At 38.9% G+C, this 18461-nt stretch overlaps 1 protein-coding gene across 1 annotated transcript in view; it reads left to right on the top strand.

Moving 5' to 3' along the window:
- The window catches only part of LOC114469657 (small G protein signaling modulator 1-like), a 73934-nt gene that overhangs the window by 54085 nt on the left and 1388 nt on the right, over positions 1 to 18461 (top strand). The window contains exons 12-24 of the mRNA XM_028457375.1: positions 1968 to 2103; positions 4850 to 4979; positions 8775 to 8839; positions 8935 to 9080; positions 9897 to 10025; positions 10109 to 10285; positions 13080 to 13148; positions 13294 to 14286; positions 14388 to 14512; positions 15975 to 16057; positions 16196 to 16305; positions 17370 to 17466; positions 17763 to 17930. Coding sequence (XP_028313176.1) covers positions 1968 to 2103; positions 4850 to 4979; positions 8775 to 8839; positions 8935 to 9080; positions 9897 to 10025; positions 10109 to 10285; positions 13080 to 13148; positions 13294 to 14286; positions 14388 to 14512; positions 15975 to 16057; positions 16196 to 16305; positions 17370 to 17466; positions 17763 to 17930 — 2428 coding nt within the window. The remainder of the gene's footprint in view (positions 1 to 1967; positions 2104 to 4849; positions 4980 to 8774; positions 8840 to 8934; positions 9081 to 9896; positions 10026 to 10108; positions 10286 to 13079; positions 13149 to 13293; positions 14287 to 14387; positions 14513 to 15974; positions 16058 to 16195; positions 16306 to 17369; positions 17467 to 17762; positions 17931 to 18461) is intronic.

The following is an 18461-nucleotide window of genomic DNA, read 5'->3' as shown; positions in this document are numbered from 1 at the left end:
AAAATAGCTGCAAGGATTAAAGCTGTCACATTTTCCTTTAACACGTAAGGCCATTTCAAATTAAGTGTGCGTCATCTTCATCTTTTCTTGGGATACCAATGAACCACATCTGACCGCCTTCATTCACAGCCTTCCTTAAAGGTGCATCCGTAACTCTCAGATCCCTCTCTCCCCCTCCCTCCCCGCTGCTCTCTTGCCCTGCCTCCAAACTTTCTAAAGTCCCTCCCTCAGAGGAGCTAACAAGCTAATGTTAGTCCCACAGCAACATCACAGTAACATAACATGCACTGTTAAAGCATATTACTGCAGAACTTCTCTCTCTCTCTCTATGTGCACACACCAGATTCTAGCAGCAGCAACAACTCAGTGTCACTTACAGCAGCCCAAGTGGAGGCTGCTGCGCGCACACACAAACAACACATGCACCACAGAGTTCTAGTGTAACAATTATAAATCAAACATAATGTAAATCAAGCAGCAGTAATTACCTTTCAAGCAGAAAAGTCACTAATTCCATCTTCTACTCCTCCAGACCATACACTGCAAAAAAGATAGCGCTCCAGCCCGGGAAAGGGGCGGGGCCTGTAAGCAACAGCTGTTAGACAGCCCATCAAACACAATCCTGACTTTGATTGGTTCTTTTTGCTTGGTCGCGGTGCATTCTGGCAATCTGCCAAAGGCTGCAGGGGGACTCAATGAGCCTGTTTTTTCACACAAACTACTAGTTGGATGTGAAACTGTCCTTACATAGTGACGGCTTTAGCAAAAATGACAAAAAGTCACTTTTATAAGAGTTGCAGACTGCACCTTTAAGACCGAACGCGATTTAGTGACTCTGGTGACTAGATTACATTTAAAATCAATGTAAATGACGCAATGTCAAGCCATGTGACCCGCACAATTCCAGTTACTCAATCGCACGTCCTGAGTCGCTGGAAGTTGAAAATGTTGAACTTGTCAAGCAACTTCAAGTGACACTGTGTCATGACTTCCAATCGACAATGAGTTTCTCCCCACCTCACTCCTCTGGTTAAAAAATTATGCAAATTATTAGTACTATTGCATTTATGACGCTGAATGTGTACTAACTACCAAAATTAAAACATTGCAATTGTATAAATTAATATTAAAGCCTCAAAGAATAAATCAATTAAAAATATAAAAACATTTATTTAGCACTGACATTCCAGCAATGCACAATATACAATATAAAAAATAAAAAATGTTTAACTTGACCCCACTTTTACATTAAATAATATTGTACAGTTCTATAACTAACTGGGCTGCTGGAAGAAAACACAAAGTGCATTAAAGTTCTTGATGAGAATCAGCCTCTCTGCTTTATTTATTATCTTAACCATTGCTTAGAACAGTGGTTCTCAAACTTTTTTGGCACAAGTACCGCCTTTTGCCAGCTATATTTTGCTCAGAATAATCTGAAAAACAGCAATAGAGTGTAATGATGGAATGAATGAGTGATAACGCACATTTTAAAAAATTTAACTGTGTGAATAAGTTGGGGGATAAAAACCATATTTAGTGCCTCCTGAATAGTTTGTTTTGGTTTTTTTTAATAATTTCCTGTCTTCTCCCACCTGGTGTGAGATCAAGACCTAACCTTGATTATACCGGTAATTTTAAACCAAAAATGCAGGTTTTAAAACCACCATATTTGTCATGGGGTGCGCAATGGCACTACCAGACAAATGGGCGCGCTGACCGCAGTGTTTGCTCGTGTCATCATAACATCTTGTTTTGGTGAGAAAAGCGTTTTGGCCGAAAAACAGAAAATGCATATTTGGGGCATTTTGGGTAATCGGAATTTTGGTGCATCACTTGTGACGCGTCTGTAGCTACAATGAAAAATCTAAATCAACTTAATCACAGCAGCAGTTAAGATCTGTAGATAGCTGAGCGCTAACGCTGGAACGGGTATTAGCTTCTTAAACGGCGTGTTTTTGTTGCAGGGTAAAGTGTTTCCTAAGCTACGGAAGAGGCTTCCTCAGGGATCAGGATCCATAGACTCGATCTCTGATAAGGAGGAGGAAGAGGCCACAGACTACGTCTTCCGCATCATATTTCCAAACAGCCAGTCAGAGTTTGGTGAGTGGAACTAGATTAGTTATTGAACCTCTGGCACACACTACACAGTGAATCCAACAAATAACATGTTTCACTCTTCCTCCCTCTTTACACGAGTCATTCAAAAGTAACATAAATTAACACAATAACGTTAAAGATTAGAGATAACTTGCAAAAAATGAATAAAATAGACTAAGTAGACTACACAATTACATAATTTCATCAAAAGATGTGTGAAAAAAAGGCACTTACACTTTTTATTTATCCACTATTTCCATTTTTGTATGTCCTTATTTATTTATTTTATTTTTTCCATTGTTTTTTGTTTGTTCTGTTCTGTTTTGGTCTGTTTTGTTTATTTAAAAAAAATAGATAAAAATGCAGTGTACTTTTGATGACGGGTGTCTGTGAAAATGACATTTTGTTTGTTAATTAATGCAATAAAGTATATATTTTAAAAAACAGTCCAGGCCCACCCAAAACAGACACTTGGGTTGTACCTAACAGTCTGACATTTGTACTAAAGAGTCCACAACCTATCTGAGAGCAGCTGTGACACTGTCACACAAAACATTTGTTTTTCTGTCTAATATCCACTCGGCTCATTCCCTGCCTTTGGCAAACCCCATTGATGTGTTTAGATTAGAGCCACATTGTGTCACACGTCCTTTACTGCATCAGAAACAAGTCGTAACCTTTTAACAGGCACTGCTTGATCCGATTTTCCTCCCGAGTTAACAATGAACTACAACTGCATTGATCTCCTCCTCCATAATAATGTCAACATTTTCTTTTCTTTTTTTTCAAATCCTGCATTCAGTGTTTGTTTTCTGTGTATTCTTTATTCCAAAGGCAATCAAGTAGGGCTGGGCAATATATTGTGATTCAAATATTGAGTTTTCTAATTTGGTGATATAGAAAATAACAATATTGCCTATATCGAGATACAGTATATCTATATTGTATACTTGTTTTTATTTATACAATCACACAGTACAAATCACATCATACAAGTATTTAATAGTATTCATAGAGTACAATTAAACAGTGTCCTTTACAATTGTTCCCTATTTCTCAGATATACACTGAACAAAACTACAAACGCAACACATTTGCTTTTACTCCCATTTTTCATGAGCTGAACTCAAAGATCTAAAACATTTTCTATAATCACTAAAGACCTATTTCTCACAAATATTGGTCACAAATCTGTCTAAATCTGTGTTAGTGAGCACTTTTCTTTGCAGAGATAATCCATCCCACCTCACAGGCATATCAAGATGCTGATTAGACAGCATGATTATTGCACAGGTGTGCCTCAGGCCACAATAAAAGGCCACTCTGAAATGTGCAGTTTTGCTTTATTGCAGGGGTCAGAAAACCAGTTAGTATCTGGTGTGACCACCATTTGCCTCAGACAGTGCAACACATCTCCTTGGCATCAAGTTGATCAGGTTGTTGATTGTGACAGGAACTGGAACGTGCTAGGGGTTTAACGACTTCATAATTTTAAAGGTCAACTCTATGTGCATACTAGTGAAGTCGACGTTGACTAGTCAATGAAGTCACCAAGAGCCGAAGCCGAGACGAGTGGCAGCCGAGTGCTGTGCCCTAATCTGTGACCTGAAAAAAATCTGTGACCGCAGGTGGCGGGAGTTCCAACCCCTGCGGCTTCTCGGCGGACATTTACTCCCCCTTAAACACGTTTGTAATTCTTCTCCAGTCTGCATTTACTTCACCCACCAGAGTGTCATGTTCAAGAGGGAGTGAATAGCTCCTTGAAGAGGTTTAGCACTCTTCTTCTCTACCGCCGAAAAGCCGCAGCGGTCACAGATTTTTTCGCGTCACAGACTTTGGCACACCACCATCAGCCCTTGGGACACGAGACATGCAACAGAAGCTAAGTAAACCCAGGAACACTGCTGCTTCGCCTACCGTGAGTCTACGGTAACTGTTAAGCCCCGAGGCTTCCTCAGAGCCCAGCGTTTAGACTTTGTTTGGGCTGTTTTTATGGTAGCTTCGGCTTCCTTCACCGAAGCCGGTGTTGTGCCAAAATCTGTGACCCGAAAAAATCTGTGACTGCTGCGGCTTCTCGGCGGTAGAGAAGAAGAGTGCTACGTCAACCGCGTAAACCTCTTTGTAGCTATAGCGCAATTTACAACAAAGTCCTCTCAATGCGCTTATCAAAATATAATAATGAGCCACCATAAGCAGTAAAGTGCCCAGTGTTTGAGTGTTAATTCAGTTTGCATATATTTTGCTTAGATATATATTTTTTTAGCTTATATTGTGTTCAAATATTCATTTTTGGAGTTGCTACTTTCAATACTTCTCAGAACTGCATGTAAAGCTCAGTTAGATGGATTTCTGATTGCGTCCTAACCCAGAACTTCCCCTAAACATCCTCTCTATAGAACTCACTCACACATGCTGTCCCTTTGAGGAGAAAAAGATTAAGTGACACATATTGTGCATTGGTTTGTTAAGAAATGTCTGTTTGGCATTTTTCATCAGCAAATTTAACCCAGAATTGTCTTTCTGGTAAAACATTATCGAGTTAAAAATATCGAGACATTGCCTTTTTGAGAAAAAATATCAAGATTTGAGTTTTGGTCCACATCGCCCAGCCCTGGAATCAAGTGGCCAATAACTGTACAGTGGCTTCTGTTTATGCAAACACAACACCCGGCTGTGTTTAGACAGTCGGTGTGGAATTGTAAAGATTTGCTCTGAGTTATAATGTGATGATCATTCTTTTTCACTGCAGTGTCTCCACCTGATCTGATGGATCAGGCAGCTACAATGTGGCAACCCACTCTCAGGAAGTCTTCGTGTTCCTCCTGTTCTCAGGGAAGCTTCTCTGAAGGCTCCACACCCAAAGGCTGCAACACCGAAAGGTGAGAGGAAACGTTTGTGCGGGCAAATCTGAAACTGCAGCTTCCTGAGAACACCTATGGACTGCTACCAGCAATGACTAGTGGCCAGAAGTAGAACGAAAAAAAATCATTAAAACACCATTTAGATGTTCAAACTTTACTTCTCATCAGTTACACACCTGTCTCTTTTAACCCTACTGCCCATTATGCTAACTTAGCCAAAATATGTACCTTAGACATGGGCAACTGGGGGACACACGCAGCCCTCATTAATGTCTCCAAAACCACATAAAAATGCACAAAATGACTACATAAAGATACATAAAATAATGCATAAATACACAATAGCATCAGAAACATGCAAAAAAAGACAACAACAATACTCAAAACGAAAAAGAAATGCAACAAAAACCCACAAAAAGGACTCCAAAAACACACAATGAGGGGAAAATGTTTGCAAAATGACTAAAAAACTACACAAACTTTGTTGGGTTTTTTGTTGTTTTTAATTATAAAAGTAGGTGCACATATTTTTTTTATTGTTAATCCATTAGACATTTTTTGTTATATATACATTTTCACTACAGGTACCCTCTAATGCTCAGATTTTTGGAGCCCCCGCTGTGATAAACATGGCCCATCTCTGGCGTATCTAATGTCACGTTTCTTTTGGAATATTGAAAATTTTCAAATAAGTGACCACTATTGTGTTGTATTTAATCTGTCATTCACAGTGGCACGGACTACTTCCAATGTGAAAAAACAGACCCATTCTTAACTCACTCAGTTCCATTGACGAGATAACTTGTCATTTGCGTTTTTCACGGGGATTACTAGAAAACACCCTGGCGGAGGTCCCTCATCAATATCTAAGCTGTGGGATGTTTTAGTGACCAACTGTGCCTTGAAGATGGCAGCAGTGCACCTTTAGATGAGAGATTAGCCATTGATGCTACCCAGCAAAGGAGGAAGAAACAGGAAAAAGGGAGATTATGGTGCTACAGAGTGATATTGTGACGTATCCAGCAGCTCACAGCTCCACATACTAACACAGAACATGTGTGGACCTGAGTAGATTATTGATAATGTTGTGATCGTGAGATAAAACCATCAACTAACCGGGCCAAACGGGTCATCACTGCATGTCGGGAGGAGAGGGGGAGGGTAAGGGGGGTATCTGTGAGCCAGATAGCAAAATAATAAGTGACACGTAGGAGGTAGCAGCACACCTTTGGATGAGAAATCATCCATGCTCAGCAGAGCTCAGAAGGAGAGAGGAAAGGAGTTTATGAGACAGAAAATGGCACTACGTACAGAGTTGACGTTCCCAGCAGCGCACACTCAACCAGAGCATGTGTGGAACTCATGGATAATGTGGCGATGGTGAGTTAAAACCATAAAAAAAATGGGGCAAGCAGTGACACTCTGCATGTCGGGGAGGAAGAGGAAGTTATGTGTGTGCAGACTGACAGGAGAGTAAGTTGGAGGAACGCCAAAATACAGTAAGAAATCTGTTCAACTCTGACCCAGATAGCAAAACAATAAGTTTTGCCATCAAAAGCCCTGTCTGTTTTTTTTTTTTGTTTTTTGTTTCATATAAGGAAACAATGTTCAGATATTAGAGTTGTCACTTAAGCAAAAAAATAGCTATAACTAACTATATAGCAAATACAGTTTTTTTTTTTTTTTTTTTTTTTTTTTTTTTTACAAAAAGGCTGTTTTCTCAGCTTTTTGCTCTGAAACTGAAGATTTGTGTATAACTTGCTCTATTCAACAGCTGATTACAAAAGAACGAAATGAGCCAGAAACAAATGTTTTTTTCTGAATCTGAAAATGGCTGGCACTGAATGAGTTAATGAATCTGCAATCAGTGGGTTTTCTGCCTCTTTTTACCCAACTGCCTTTGCTAGTTGTGACAATGTTGACACATTTATGACAAATTTCAATAGTCATTGTTTGACTGTTTTGAACACAGTAGCACCAGCTAAAAATACTCTAGGCTCTCATAAGGAACCTTGTCCATAGATGAATTAAGCCATATGTAGCTTTAGGCAAAACTGTTGGAAAGTGGAATGTTTGTGGAAAGCCACAAAATTAGAGGTGCATAGACTCCATCTTAAAGAAATGATAATGGAGCTAAATGAAATGATAAAACATGCACGCTCAGCTTATTCCCCAAATCCTATTTTATATATTTATTTTTAATAAGAAAAACCCTAAAGTCTTATTTGACACGATTGAAAATTGTTGCACCCTCATCTCCCCCATGTGCCTGTGTACACACAGGATGATTGTACAAAAAGCTGCTGCCATACTTTTGATCGGTGCACCCAGAACAGCCCCCATTACCCCCATTCTATCAAGTCGTCATTGGCTTCCACCCTTTGGTCATCAGGCCAGGGTCTCCTAAAGATCCCTAAAACTCATTTTAAAACCTGGGGAGACCTTGCGTTTGAGGCTGTAGCCCCCAGACTCTGGAATGACCTGCATCAGTCCCTCCGTGAACTTGACTGTGTGGACGTTTTAAAAAGTATTTGAAGACTTCGCTTTTCAGAAGAGCTTTTGGTTAATGGATTTTTAACTTTTGTTATCCTTTAATGTTGTTGCTCCTGTTGTTTTAAGTCAATTTTATGATGTTGCTCCTGTTGTATTAAATTCACCTTTTGTTTTGTACAGCACTTTGTGATTTTTATCTATGAAAAGCACTTTATGAATAAAAATTTACTTATTTACTTACTACAGTATGTAAAGATCTGATGTGGATGGGAAATTTTATTTTATGTGATGGTGCATCCTTACTTTTGTTGGATTTTAATTGGTAGATTTTCAAGGCTGCAGCAGTAAAATATCACACCTGGCATCCTCAACCACAGAGGAAGTAGAAAAATATAAGAATGTGGCAATTAGTTGGAGAAAGGCATAGTGACATTTCCTCTGCTGGGCTTAGGGCTGGCTGATAACACATGAAAAGGTTGGTGGCTGTGAAATAGGTGAAAGCTGTTGAAGGGAATTTTTTCCTGCATGAAAATACAATAGTTTATCACCTGATGAAAGGTCAACCCTGCAATTTCATGTTTGCATTAGATGGAGATATTTGATTGTATTTTTTTGTTTATATACATTTACCTGTGAAAATCATTGTCATGAACTATGTCTCATATCGACTATAATTCTGAATAATCCAAAAATAAATTAACGAAACAGTAAAAACAACAATACAAAAAATGTCTTCTGTTCTTTTCTGGAGTTTGAGGGTATTTTACTTAGATTTTTGATAAGACCAAATATTATAATAATGATTATAATGATATGTAGATGATTTGCATTTTCTGAAGAAAATGCTAGTGAGGATTCATGATCTGAAATGCACTGCTGTCAATGCCGCATTAGGAATGCAACGTTCAAATTAGATGGAAAAAATTGTAATAGGGTACAAAAAAAGGAGTTAAAATAAAATTAAACAGAAACTTTAAATAAGTTTCAAATGATGGAGAAAGGTGAAACATGCCGTAATAGCTGAATAAAATTTAAATGAAGTTGGAAAGAGTAAAAGTTGAAAAACTGAAAAATTATGACAAGTTTTAATCATTTAGAAATGTTAACAAAATTTGAATATGGTCAATGCATTCTCACTAAAAATATTAAATAACTTTGTACCTCAGATTATTTAAAAAATATTAAAATTTAAATGTATGTAATAATATTCATTAAAAATGATAACTTTATGAATGAATAATCTTGTAATGATATCTTATTAATATTATAATAATATTGTAGTAATAATAATAACGATGATAATCTGGTGTCTTCCTGCAGGACTCCTCTGAAGCTGCTCTGTGACAACATGAAGTATCAGATCATCTCCAGAGCGTTTTACGGCTGTATGTTTCTCATTAAAACCTGCTTTAAATATGTCACACTTTTAAGTGAACGCTCTCTACTAACAGTAGACGTTTTCTCCTGTGTCGTCCTGCAGGGCTGGCGTACTGCCGTCACCTGTCCACTGTACGAACGCACCTCTCTGCTCTGGTCAATCACACCATCGTGGCGTCTGACGTGCCTCGTGATGCCTACAAAGGACTCACTACAGATGTGTGGCAGAGGTTCCTGCAGGATCGCACAGTCAGTGTCACTGAGTCGCAACACACGCACTTTAACCATCAGCAGAGTACCATGCACACGTGCACACGATAATGTCCACTCACACTTGTGTGAATAATAAACGGTGTGGTTATTTAGCTACGTACATGCCCGCTTTTCAGGTCTTGTTTGGGCTGGCAGGGGTTATTTTACAAATTAATGAATTAGACCCTGAACACATCTTGGGAACTCGTTAATTTAAAAGACCATAATTTTGCTAAAATTTGCTCTGTCTGAGAAATTCCACCATTTTCTGAAAGCTGAGGAGTTCCCCATTACATAATATATCATGTAATTATGGTCATTTGTAATCACATGTGACAGAATTATTATAGGTCCCGCTTTGTTTTGATGAAATCTTCACACAAGGAAAAGAGAAGAGAGACTAAAATTTAAGAAGTGTATATTTAATGATCTGGAAGCCTTGAGTTTTTTTTTTTGTTCTAGTTTTAGTTTTTAGGAGGAGATGTTTCCTATTCTTTCAATGAATCACGACAATGACGTCATTGATCGGATCTGCAAATTAAGACATTACAGACGATCACATTAATTGCATGAAATGCAAAATATAGGCCGATCAGATTGGTGTAAAGCCTAGGTATAGCTACAAACTTTACATACACAACATAGTGACAGTTGTTATTTCCATGAGAAAAAAGCGCTACCTGAAGTAGATGTTTTCAGTATTAACATGCTCCAAAGTAATTTTGTCTACACTGGTGTTACCATTTGAGCTTTCCCCTGAGATTTCCTTTCAAAATAAAGTGTGAGGCATTAATCAAATCAATTTCCTTTCAGACATATGAGGAACAGGAGCTTCTGCGTCTGGTTTACTTTGGCGGTGTGGAGCACTCGCTGCGTAAAGAAGTGTGGCCTTTCCTGCTGGGTCACTACCAGTTCAGCATGTCAGAGTCTGAAAGGATGGAGGTTTGTTATTTCCTCAATTACAGTGTTTTTCCACAATGTTCCACCTGAGCCCCCAACCTTTAACCTTTGACGTTCACCCTCAGGTAGACCAGCAGGTCCGCGTGTGCTACCAGCAGACCATGCGTGAGTGGTTGGCGTGTGAGGAGATTGTTCGCCAGCGAGAGAAAGAGCAGCACGCTGCAGCGTTGGCCAAGTGCTCGTCTGTAGCGAGCATGGACAGTCAGAAGATGAGCCATCGTGACTCCACCGTGAGCAACGAGGTAAACCTTTTATTATACACAGAAAAATCTGTTTCTATACACAATACAAGCTAACTGTGCAGAAAATATCATACCATTACAATTTATGTAAAGAAATGAACATAATCGGCATCCATCCATCCATCAACAGCAGACATGGGCCACATTTGGCCTTCAGTCTAATTAAACGAAGCAAACAAAGAAAAAAACCTATATAGAATTATTGAAATACATACAAAAGTACTCAAAGACAATGTTTACACTGCAAATCAATTCCGATTTATTATTTTTTTGCCCATAACTGATTTTTTCACATCTTCATAATCTGTACAATTCCCATTTTTTTCCAAACGAACTCAGGCCACTTTCATATGTGTATATAAATCGGATACGTATCTGATATTTTGCAATGCTACTGCTGTCTGAACGGCCAGGTCACATTCTATCCGACCTTTACGTCATCAAAATGCAAACGCGTCATAATTTTGTTTTTCAGACAGAGCAGCAGGGAGGGGGGAAACCCCAGTGGAGGATGTAATTAGAAAAGTAGACGGTGGAAGGAGAGCGAGTTCTTAAAATTGATAAATATTTATTATACTGTATTATACATTGTTAGTGCCACACATGATGAGACGAGGTGCCTCCATGTCTATGTCCATAAACACAGTGTGTGTCAGCGTCATTGGGAATACGCGTTAAATCCATTATTCTTATTGGGTGATTTCATGCCATTTCAAAAAATTTTCAGGATATTTCTTCTACTTTCAGCTTCCAATATCTCAAAAATAACACCACATAGGAAACTGAAATGTATTGTCATAATACCTGTGGGCGCGCACTGTAACTGTTCCCACTCAACATTCTTGAAACCAAAACACGCCGCTTAGGGGAGCTTCCATTTTGCAAATTTGACGTCATTTGAAGCCAGAGTCTGCGCAGTAGGGTCTGGCGGGAGGGGCCCTGGTAACACGCCCAGCTCATTTAGCGTGCTGCCCTGATGACTTACGCAGCCTAGCTACGCCAAGTAACTAGGCTGCGGGAAACATAAGTATGTTTCCCGCTGGAAATTATACCAACGACTTAGAACAGTTTACTGCAGAACAACTCATTTTGACAGCTCAAAAAAAGACAAAAAAAACTGAACGGAAAAGTTAAATGGCTTCTCGGCTTTCTGCTATTGACAAAGAGAGCTACGCAAGATCCGCGGCTGTCAATCATTGTCATATATGACGTAAAATCCCGTTTTTTCACCCTCGAATAACTTATTTAAAACAAACTTCACAGAAAAATTTGCACTTGAACACAATGTAGGGTGATATAAACTAATGAGAATTTAGGTTAGGAAAAAAATCATGTGATGAGTATTTTAACTTTACAGTTTGACCCACATCCCATTCGTTATCATTGAGGAGGCGGGGTTTATGACCTATACTGCAGCCAGTCAGCAGGGGGAACTCTAAAAATAAAAGCTTCACTCCACCGGGGAGCTTGTCCCGTCCATTCTTTTTACAGACAATGGTCTGCGTGCGCACGTAGTACCTCAGGACTTTTTTAGCGCATGCGGGTCTACTCCAAACTGATAGAAGATGTAGTTAATGTGTAATATGAACGAGCACATTATAAAGACTGCATTAATACCTGCAGTGTAAAAGTAGTCAAAATAATAGGAGTATATGAAATGACGCCACCACCAGCACCGGTCTGTGTGTACTGTGACCAGAGGTGTAAAGAGTACTGATATATCCTACTCAAGTAGAAGTACTGTTACTTGATTGAAATTGTATTCAAGTACAACTACAAGTAAGTCAGTACGAACTCTAAAACAGTTCCATTCAAAATGGGCCATGTGTATAACAACATGATGGGTAGAAACCACAACCTGAACCTGAGAAAGTGGCTGGGATTTGATCAGAAATGGATGTGAGGCCATGAAACGGAAATAAAAAAATATCACAAAACAATAATTTACTCGGTAACGGTTGGGTGTAGGAATGTAAAAAATTACTTATTTTAAGATGAAATTAAGTACAAGTAAAATTACTGAATTAAAAATATACTCAAAAAGTACCCATATAAGCAACTCAATTACAGTAACATGAGTACTTGTCAAGGTTGGGGTCAATTACAATTGTAATTATGTAATTGATAATGAATTACAATTATGGCTTAATTTTTTTAATAATTGTGTAATTGCGTATTTGTAATTGTAATTTTAAAAATCTGTTGCATTTGTTATTGTAATGAAATTGTGATTGAGTTTAGATAATAGACATTGAAATTGAAATTGAGGGGTATAGTGACACAAAAAGGCTCAGACACCCAAACTAAAAATAATAAAAACCTATATTTTTATTGATTAGGAACAAGGTAACCAATAGATAGGAAATAAATTAGATGATAGATATTTGTTTTAATGTATTTTACAGCTGATTCAGGACCCGTTATCATGAGAGATGCTAACACATGAAGAAGGTAAACTTTTATTAGGTTATGTATTTCAGGCTGAGTAATTGTGATTAATTGTAATTGAACTTTTGTAATTTTATCATAATTGTAATTCATTTTCTGAGAGTAAAAAAACATTGTAATTTAATTGTAATTGGAAAAATTGTTGGTCACTGTAATCGTAACTGAATTGTAATTGAAGATGGGTAATTGAAAACTTTAATGTAACTGAAAAATGTAATTAATCCCAACCCTGGTACTTGTCATCCATTACTTTCACCTCTGGCCATGGCACAGTGGTTGAAAAAGCCTGTATAACGCTATAAATGATGGGAATGACTACAGGTTGTACATGATGTTGTGTTTACAGTCTCGATCATCCCAGAGCTCAGAAAGGCTTCCTCAGCTGCAGAGCGACTCCAGCAGCAGCAGCACACAGGTATCAGTGAGAAGACTGAAAACATACACAACAACATGATGTATGACTAAAGAGATGACCCCTCACTCACCTCCCCTGATAGTCCTTCACCCCCTCCCAGCCCTTCCCCTGGAGTAGTCTGCTTCCCTTTGGCTTGTTCCTGCAGGTCTTTGAGTCCGTGGAGGAGGTGGAGCCAATCGAGACGGAGCCCAAGAGCGCAGAAGCCAAACAGGCCCCGAGGATTCCCAACGGAGCAGTGCAGAACGAAACCAACTCCCCTGATTCGGGACATCCCTCCTCGCGCAACTTCTCTGTCGCCTCTGGAGTTTCAGATGGCTCATTCAGTGCCGAGGACAGCGCCACAGCCGATATGTCCTCCAGGTCTGCAGCATTTCCTCCGGCCTCGCAGAGCGTCGTTAAACCTGCAGGGGGAGAAAAGGAAGGAGTGAGGGATGGTGTGGACAGCCAGGGGAAAAGAGAAGTGAAGGATGAGCAAGAGGAAGGAATCAGAGCTGCACAAATTACTACAACAGAGGTGATGGATGTGAACATAGACCAAGAAGAGAAACATCTGCTCCCAGAAAATCAAGAGAACTTGGAGCTTGATCCAAACCATAAAGATCTAAGCTCTTCTCTGACTTTAGAAACAGGAAAGGATGGATCCTCTGAAGGGTCCTCGGCACCATCAGGAGAACTCAGAGCATCCCCTCTTCATATAGACGCAGTAGTCAGGAATGAGATTATAGAGCGTGGGGAAGGAAATGTGAATGAAGAGGCTGAATCCCAGACTAGTGAAGAAGAGAATTCCCTAAAGCTGAGAAAGGAGAAAGTATTCAGTGGGACAAGCACCCCTCAGGTGGACCAGAACCTCCTCCTCTCAGCCTCTCAGAGAGATGAAGCCACATCCATGACTGACTCTGATGAGTCTCCCTCAGCCTTAGAGATGGAGGAAATCCCCAAAGCCAAAGTTTCCATGGTGCCTTGGAGTAAAAAGGAAGAGTGTGCCGCCTCTGTGGTGGTTCTGCAGGGAAAGCCCAGTCCTGAGGGAGCAGAGTCTATCGGGTCGGACGAGCCTGAGATGGAGAGCCTCTACACCCCAACATCACAAACCTCCAAGCCCGAGGCCCCCTCTCAGCCGTCAGCAGAGAGCCCTTACTCTGTATGTGTACATTCACAGAACTCAAGCTTCAGAATCACTCTCAGCATCACCTGCTTCTGTGTTTAAACTGAAGTGTCCATTTATTGTTTGTTTTGTTCCAGCAACAGCTTTTGGACTTGTACACGTTGAATCTGCATCGGATCGAGAAGGATGTGCAGCGCTGTGACAGGAACTATTGGTACTTCAGCGCCGCCAACTTAGAGAAGCTGCGTAACATCATGTGCAGGTAAAACACAAAGCCATGAAAACCCATGTGTAAAAAATCCCAGAAAGTGTTTTTCTTTAAAGAAGAGGATAACAAAGTTAAAGGGATCCTCCCCTAGTTTTTACAAAAGTGGCCTAAAATCTTTGAAATGCACTTAGAAGATCTATGCCTAACAAAATGCATTATATTTGCTCACTGCCTTTAAACATCCCATTGTTTCCTATAGGAGCGAAACATTCAGCCTGTCTTTTCAGATCATTTAGCAGCTTTTTAGGTCAACATGCCAATTTGTGCTCCTTTTGGTTGTTCAAAATAATCAAGAAAAGTTAGATGTCGATGTACAGATAAACCTCTTTTGTTTACCAAACAAAGAGTTGGAACGCGACAGTTTTTATTCTCTTTCCGTAAGCAAGAGGTTTACATTGGCATCTTTACCTTGTCCTGTTTATTTGTAGCAACCAAAAGTAAGACAAATTGACATTTTGACCAAAAAAGCTGCTAAATGATCTGAAAAGCAGGCTGAATGTTTTACTTAAATACAAAACAATGGGATGTTTGAAGGCAGTAGGGCCATGTGACATCATCCATCATGTGATTTCCACAGGATTTCTCATGTAAAATGGTTTGAAGCGAGTCAGCATCCATTTGCGCGTCTTTCTCGCACTAATCAAAACACATCACCTGATTTACAGTGCAACGTCCAAACCCGAAATTAACCCCGAACCATCGGCACAGAGCCACACACACACACACACACCCCTACACATATACGCACTTTAAGAAAAATATATAAATTCCAAGCCAGGAAGATAAGCAAACTTTTCTTACATTTTTATTTTACTGTATATGTTTAAAAAAAATACATATATATATATTATTATTTAATTTGCATGGTAATAAATGAAGAAATGTGCAGTTTATTTTGGTTTTAGTTTAAACAGTTCAAACAAATGGTTTGTAAGAGGGTTATAAGAAGAAAATACATTGGTAAAAATAAATTAATAATTAATTTTTTTTTATCAATTTTTTGTTATTTTCAGAACAGTACATAGCGTTGTGTGTTCTTATAAGGTAGTATACAGAGAGGGAAGTTTACTTGCATATACATCAAGTCATATTGAACAAAGGTGACAGGTCAAAATAAAGCATGTAAGATTAAGATAAGTCTGTCCCTCTGTTCTCAGAGAGACTGAGTTTTTTTTATCGGGATTAAAATCGAGTCGTTGGTTGAGTGTATCCTGACACCCCTAATGGGAACATCATAAACGTGCAGAACTGTGGTTCTCCCTGACCAAGTGAAAACCCTGAGTTATTGTTTGCATTTTAAAATCAAGTAAATTATTGCATAAACTGAAAATATCACTACACTGTCTGACACTTCTGATGTTTTGATGGAATGTTTTTGAGGAAAAACTTGTTTTGCAGAAAAAGTGTGGAAATGACTCTTACAGACAAAGGTTCTCGTCTCCTTTGGGTGTTTCAGCTATATCTGGAGACATCTTGATATCGGCTACGTGCAGGGAATGTGTGACCTGCTGGCTCCTCTTCTAGTCATTCTGGATGATGGTGAGTCAAAGCGCTGATTCACAGTTTGTGTTCCTCCTCTCTGACATTTGGTGTATTCTGGCAGTTATTGATGAAACAACAGAGGACAGTTTGCCCACACACTTTCTCACTCACTCATTCTCTCTACACACTGTGTAGAGCCTTTAGCCTTCAGCTGTTTCTCTCAACTGATGAAGAGGATGAATCAAAACTTTCCACACGGAGGAGCTATGGACACACACTTTGCAAACATGCGCTCCCTAATCCAGGTGAGACGATAAACATTCATTACACATCAACTCTTTTTCTTCTCAATTATAAATTTATCAATCAATCTTTATTTATATAGCACAAATTACTGCAAAGGTCATCTCATAGCGGTATCAAAATATAAAATTCATTATAATAAGGAAAAAACCCAACAAAATCCACATGAACCAGCATTTAGCGACAGTGGGAAGAAAAAACTCCCTTTTAACCAGAAGAACTCTCCAGCAGAACCAGGTTCGGAGGTGGCAGCCATCTGCGTCGACTGGTTGGAGTTAGTGGACAGAAGGACCAGAACAAGATGGAGTGATAGACCATCAGTGTCCCAGACTAGTTAAGCTGTGAATCGGTAATCAATTATAATTATGATAAAATTATATTTTTAATTGTAATTGAAAAAATATGTTGCTGTTTTAATCATAATAGAATTGTAATTGAGTTCAGATAATTGACTTACCGGTGGTAATAGTAATTGGCATAAAAAATTCTATAAAAACTGTCATTTACAGGTTAACATGGTTACACAGGTTTGTGTTTAATTACAGTTCCATATCTTACACATACGTAGTTAACAATTAATAAAATATGATTCATATGAACTTTTTCCACTACCTGTCAGTTCCCTTCAGGATCATTTTACCAATTTTGAAAAACATAATAAATCTAGGGGTATACTGACAGAATAAAGGCTCAGACACCCACACCAGAAATATTAGTACTAATAATTTAATTGATAAGGAAGCCTAACAAGGTAACCAGGAGATGAAAAACAAATTAGATGATGGATACATTGTTTTTTTGTGTATTTTATAGCTGATTTAAGACTTTTTTAATGTTGTATGTTTTTTTTTTTTTATTATTAAAGGCTCAGAAATTGTAATTGAGCTTTAGTAATTAAGAACATAATTGTTATTAACTAGGTCACCGCAATCATTATTGGGTTGTAATTGAACATGAATAATTGAAGACGTAATTGTAATTGAAAAATGCTTCTCACTCTACTTTCCCTTTTTCCCCCTTTTTTTAATCTCCCATTATGAACCTGGTCTGATCTCCTCTGGTTTAGATCCTGGACTCTGAACTCTTTGAACTCATGCACCAGAACGGAGACTACACACACTTCTATTTCTGCTACCGCTGGTTTCTCCTCGACTTCAAGCGAGGTAAAGTCATGGCATGGAATGAACCAGTTTGTGCCATTTAGAAGAATAACCAGCTTGTTTCCTCTTTACGATCATTTTCTACATTAATACCGATGAGTGTTGCTGAAATAATTGGGTGGTGCTGCTGCTGCGATCAGAACATGACCCTCCCCTCTTCAGATCTGGCTCCCCATCACACACCTGCTTCCCCTGTTATCGCTGCCTTTTCTAAACACATCCTGGAACTCAACTCCCACTCAAATTCCTAAGGAAATACAAGGTTGATCTTCTGTTCCTTTGTGCTCTTTGTCTTCCAGAACTGGTGTACGATGACGTGTTTGCAGTCTGGGAATCCATTTGGGCTGCGAAGTACGTCTCCTCCAGTCACTTTGTTCTCTTTATCGCCCTTTCACTGGTGGAGATGTACAGGGACATTATCCTGGACAACAACATGGACTTTACTGACATCATCAAGTTCTTTAATGGTAACGTGTGCTGCAACTAGTGGATACAATAGTAGGGCCTCCGGTTTTGTGTTTCAAAATTCCCCAAAATCTGTTTTAGGATTTAACAGTGGAAATTTAAATAGGGTTAATGTAATTAACTACTGTTAAAGTAATCCTCCACTGTTTTTCCAATTGTGGCCTAAAACCTTTGAAATGTACATATTAGACCTATGCTAACAAAACTCATTATTTTGCAGCATATTTGTTTTATTAACTTGTAAAAATGGGACTACTTTACAGTTTTAGAGTCATGGACTGTTGAACGACTCCCACCCAAAAAGGCTAATACTATCCTCAGGGTTTGTGTATATTCAACAGTCCGTGATTTATGCTCTATCTTCAGCCACCAGAGTGTCAGCCGTGCACTGTATAAGGGAGAGTTAAGGTCCCTTAGGAGAGCTCTTCTTCTCCGCTTCACTCATGAAACCAGAGAGTTGAAATTGTCACCCCCTGCGGTCATAGATAATTTTTCGGGTAACAACTGTTTTTATCTTTTTTCCGTTGACAAAA

Source organism: Gouania willdenowi, chromosome 9, assembly GCF_900634775.1.
Source record: "Gouania willdenowi chromosome 9, fGouWil2.1, whole genome shotgun sequence".
Classification (NCBI taxonomy): Eukaryota; Metazoa; Chordata; class Actinopteri; order Blenniiformes; family Gobiesocidae; genus Gouania; species Gouania willdenowi.
This window is presented reverse-complemented; position numbering and strand designations above follow the sequence as displayed.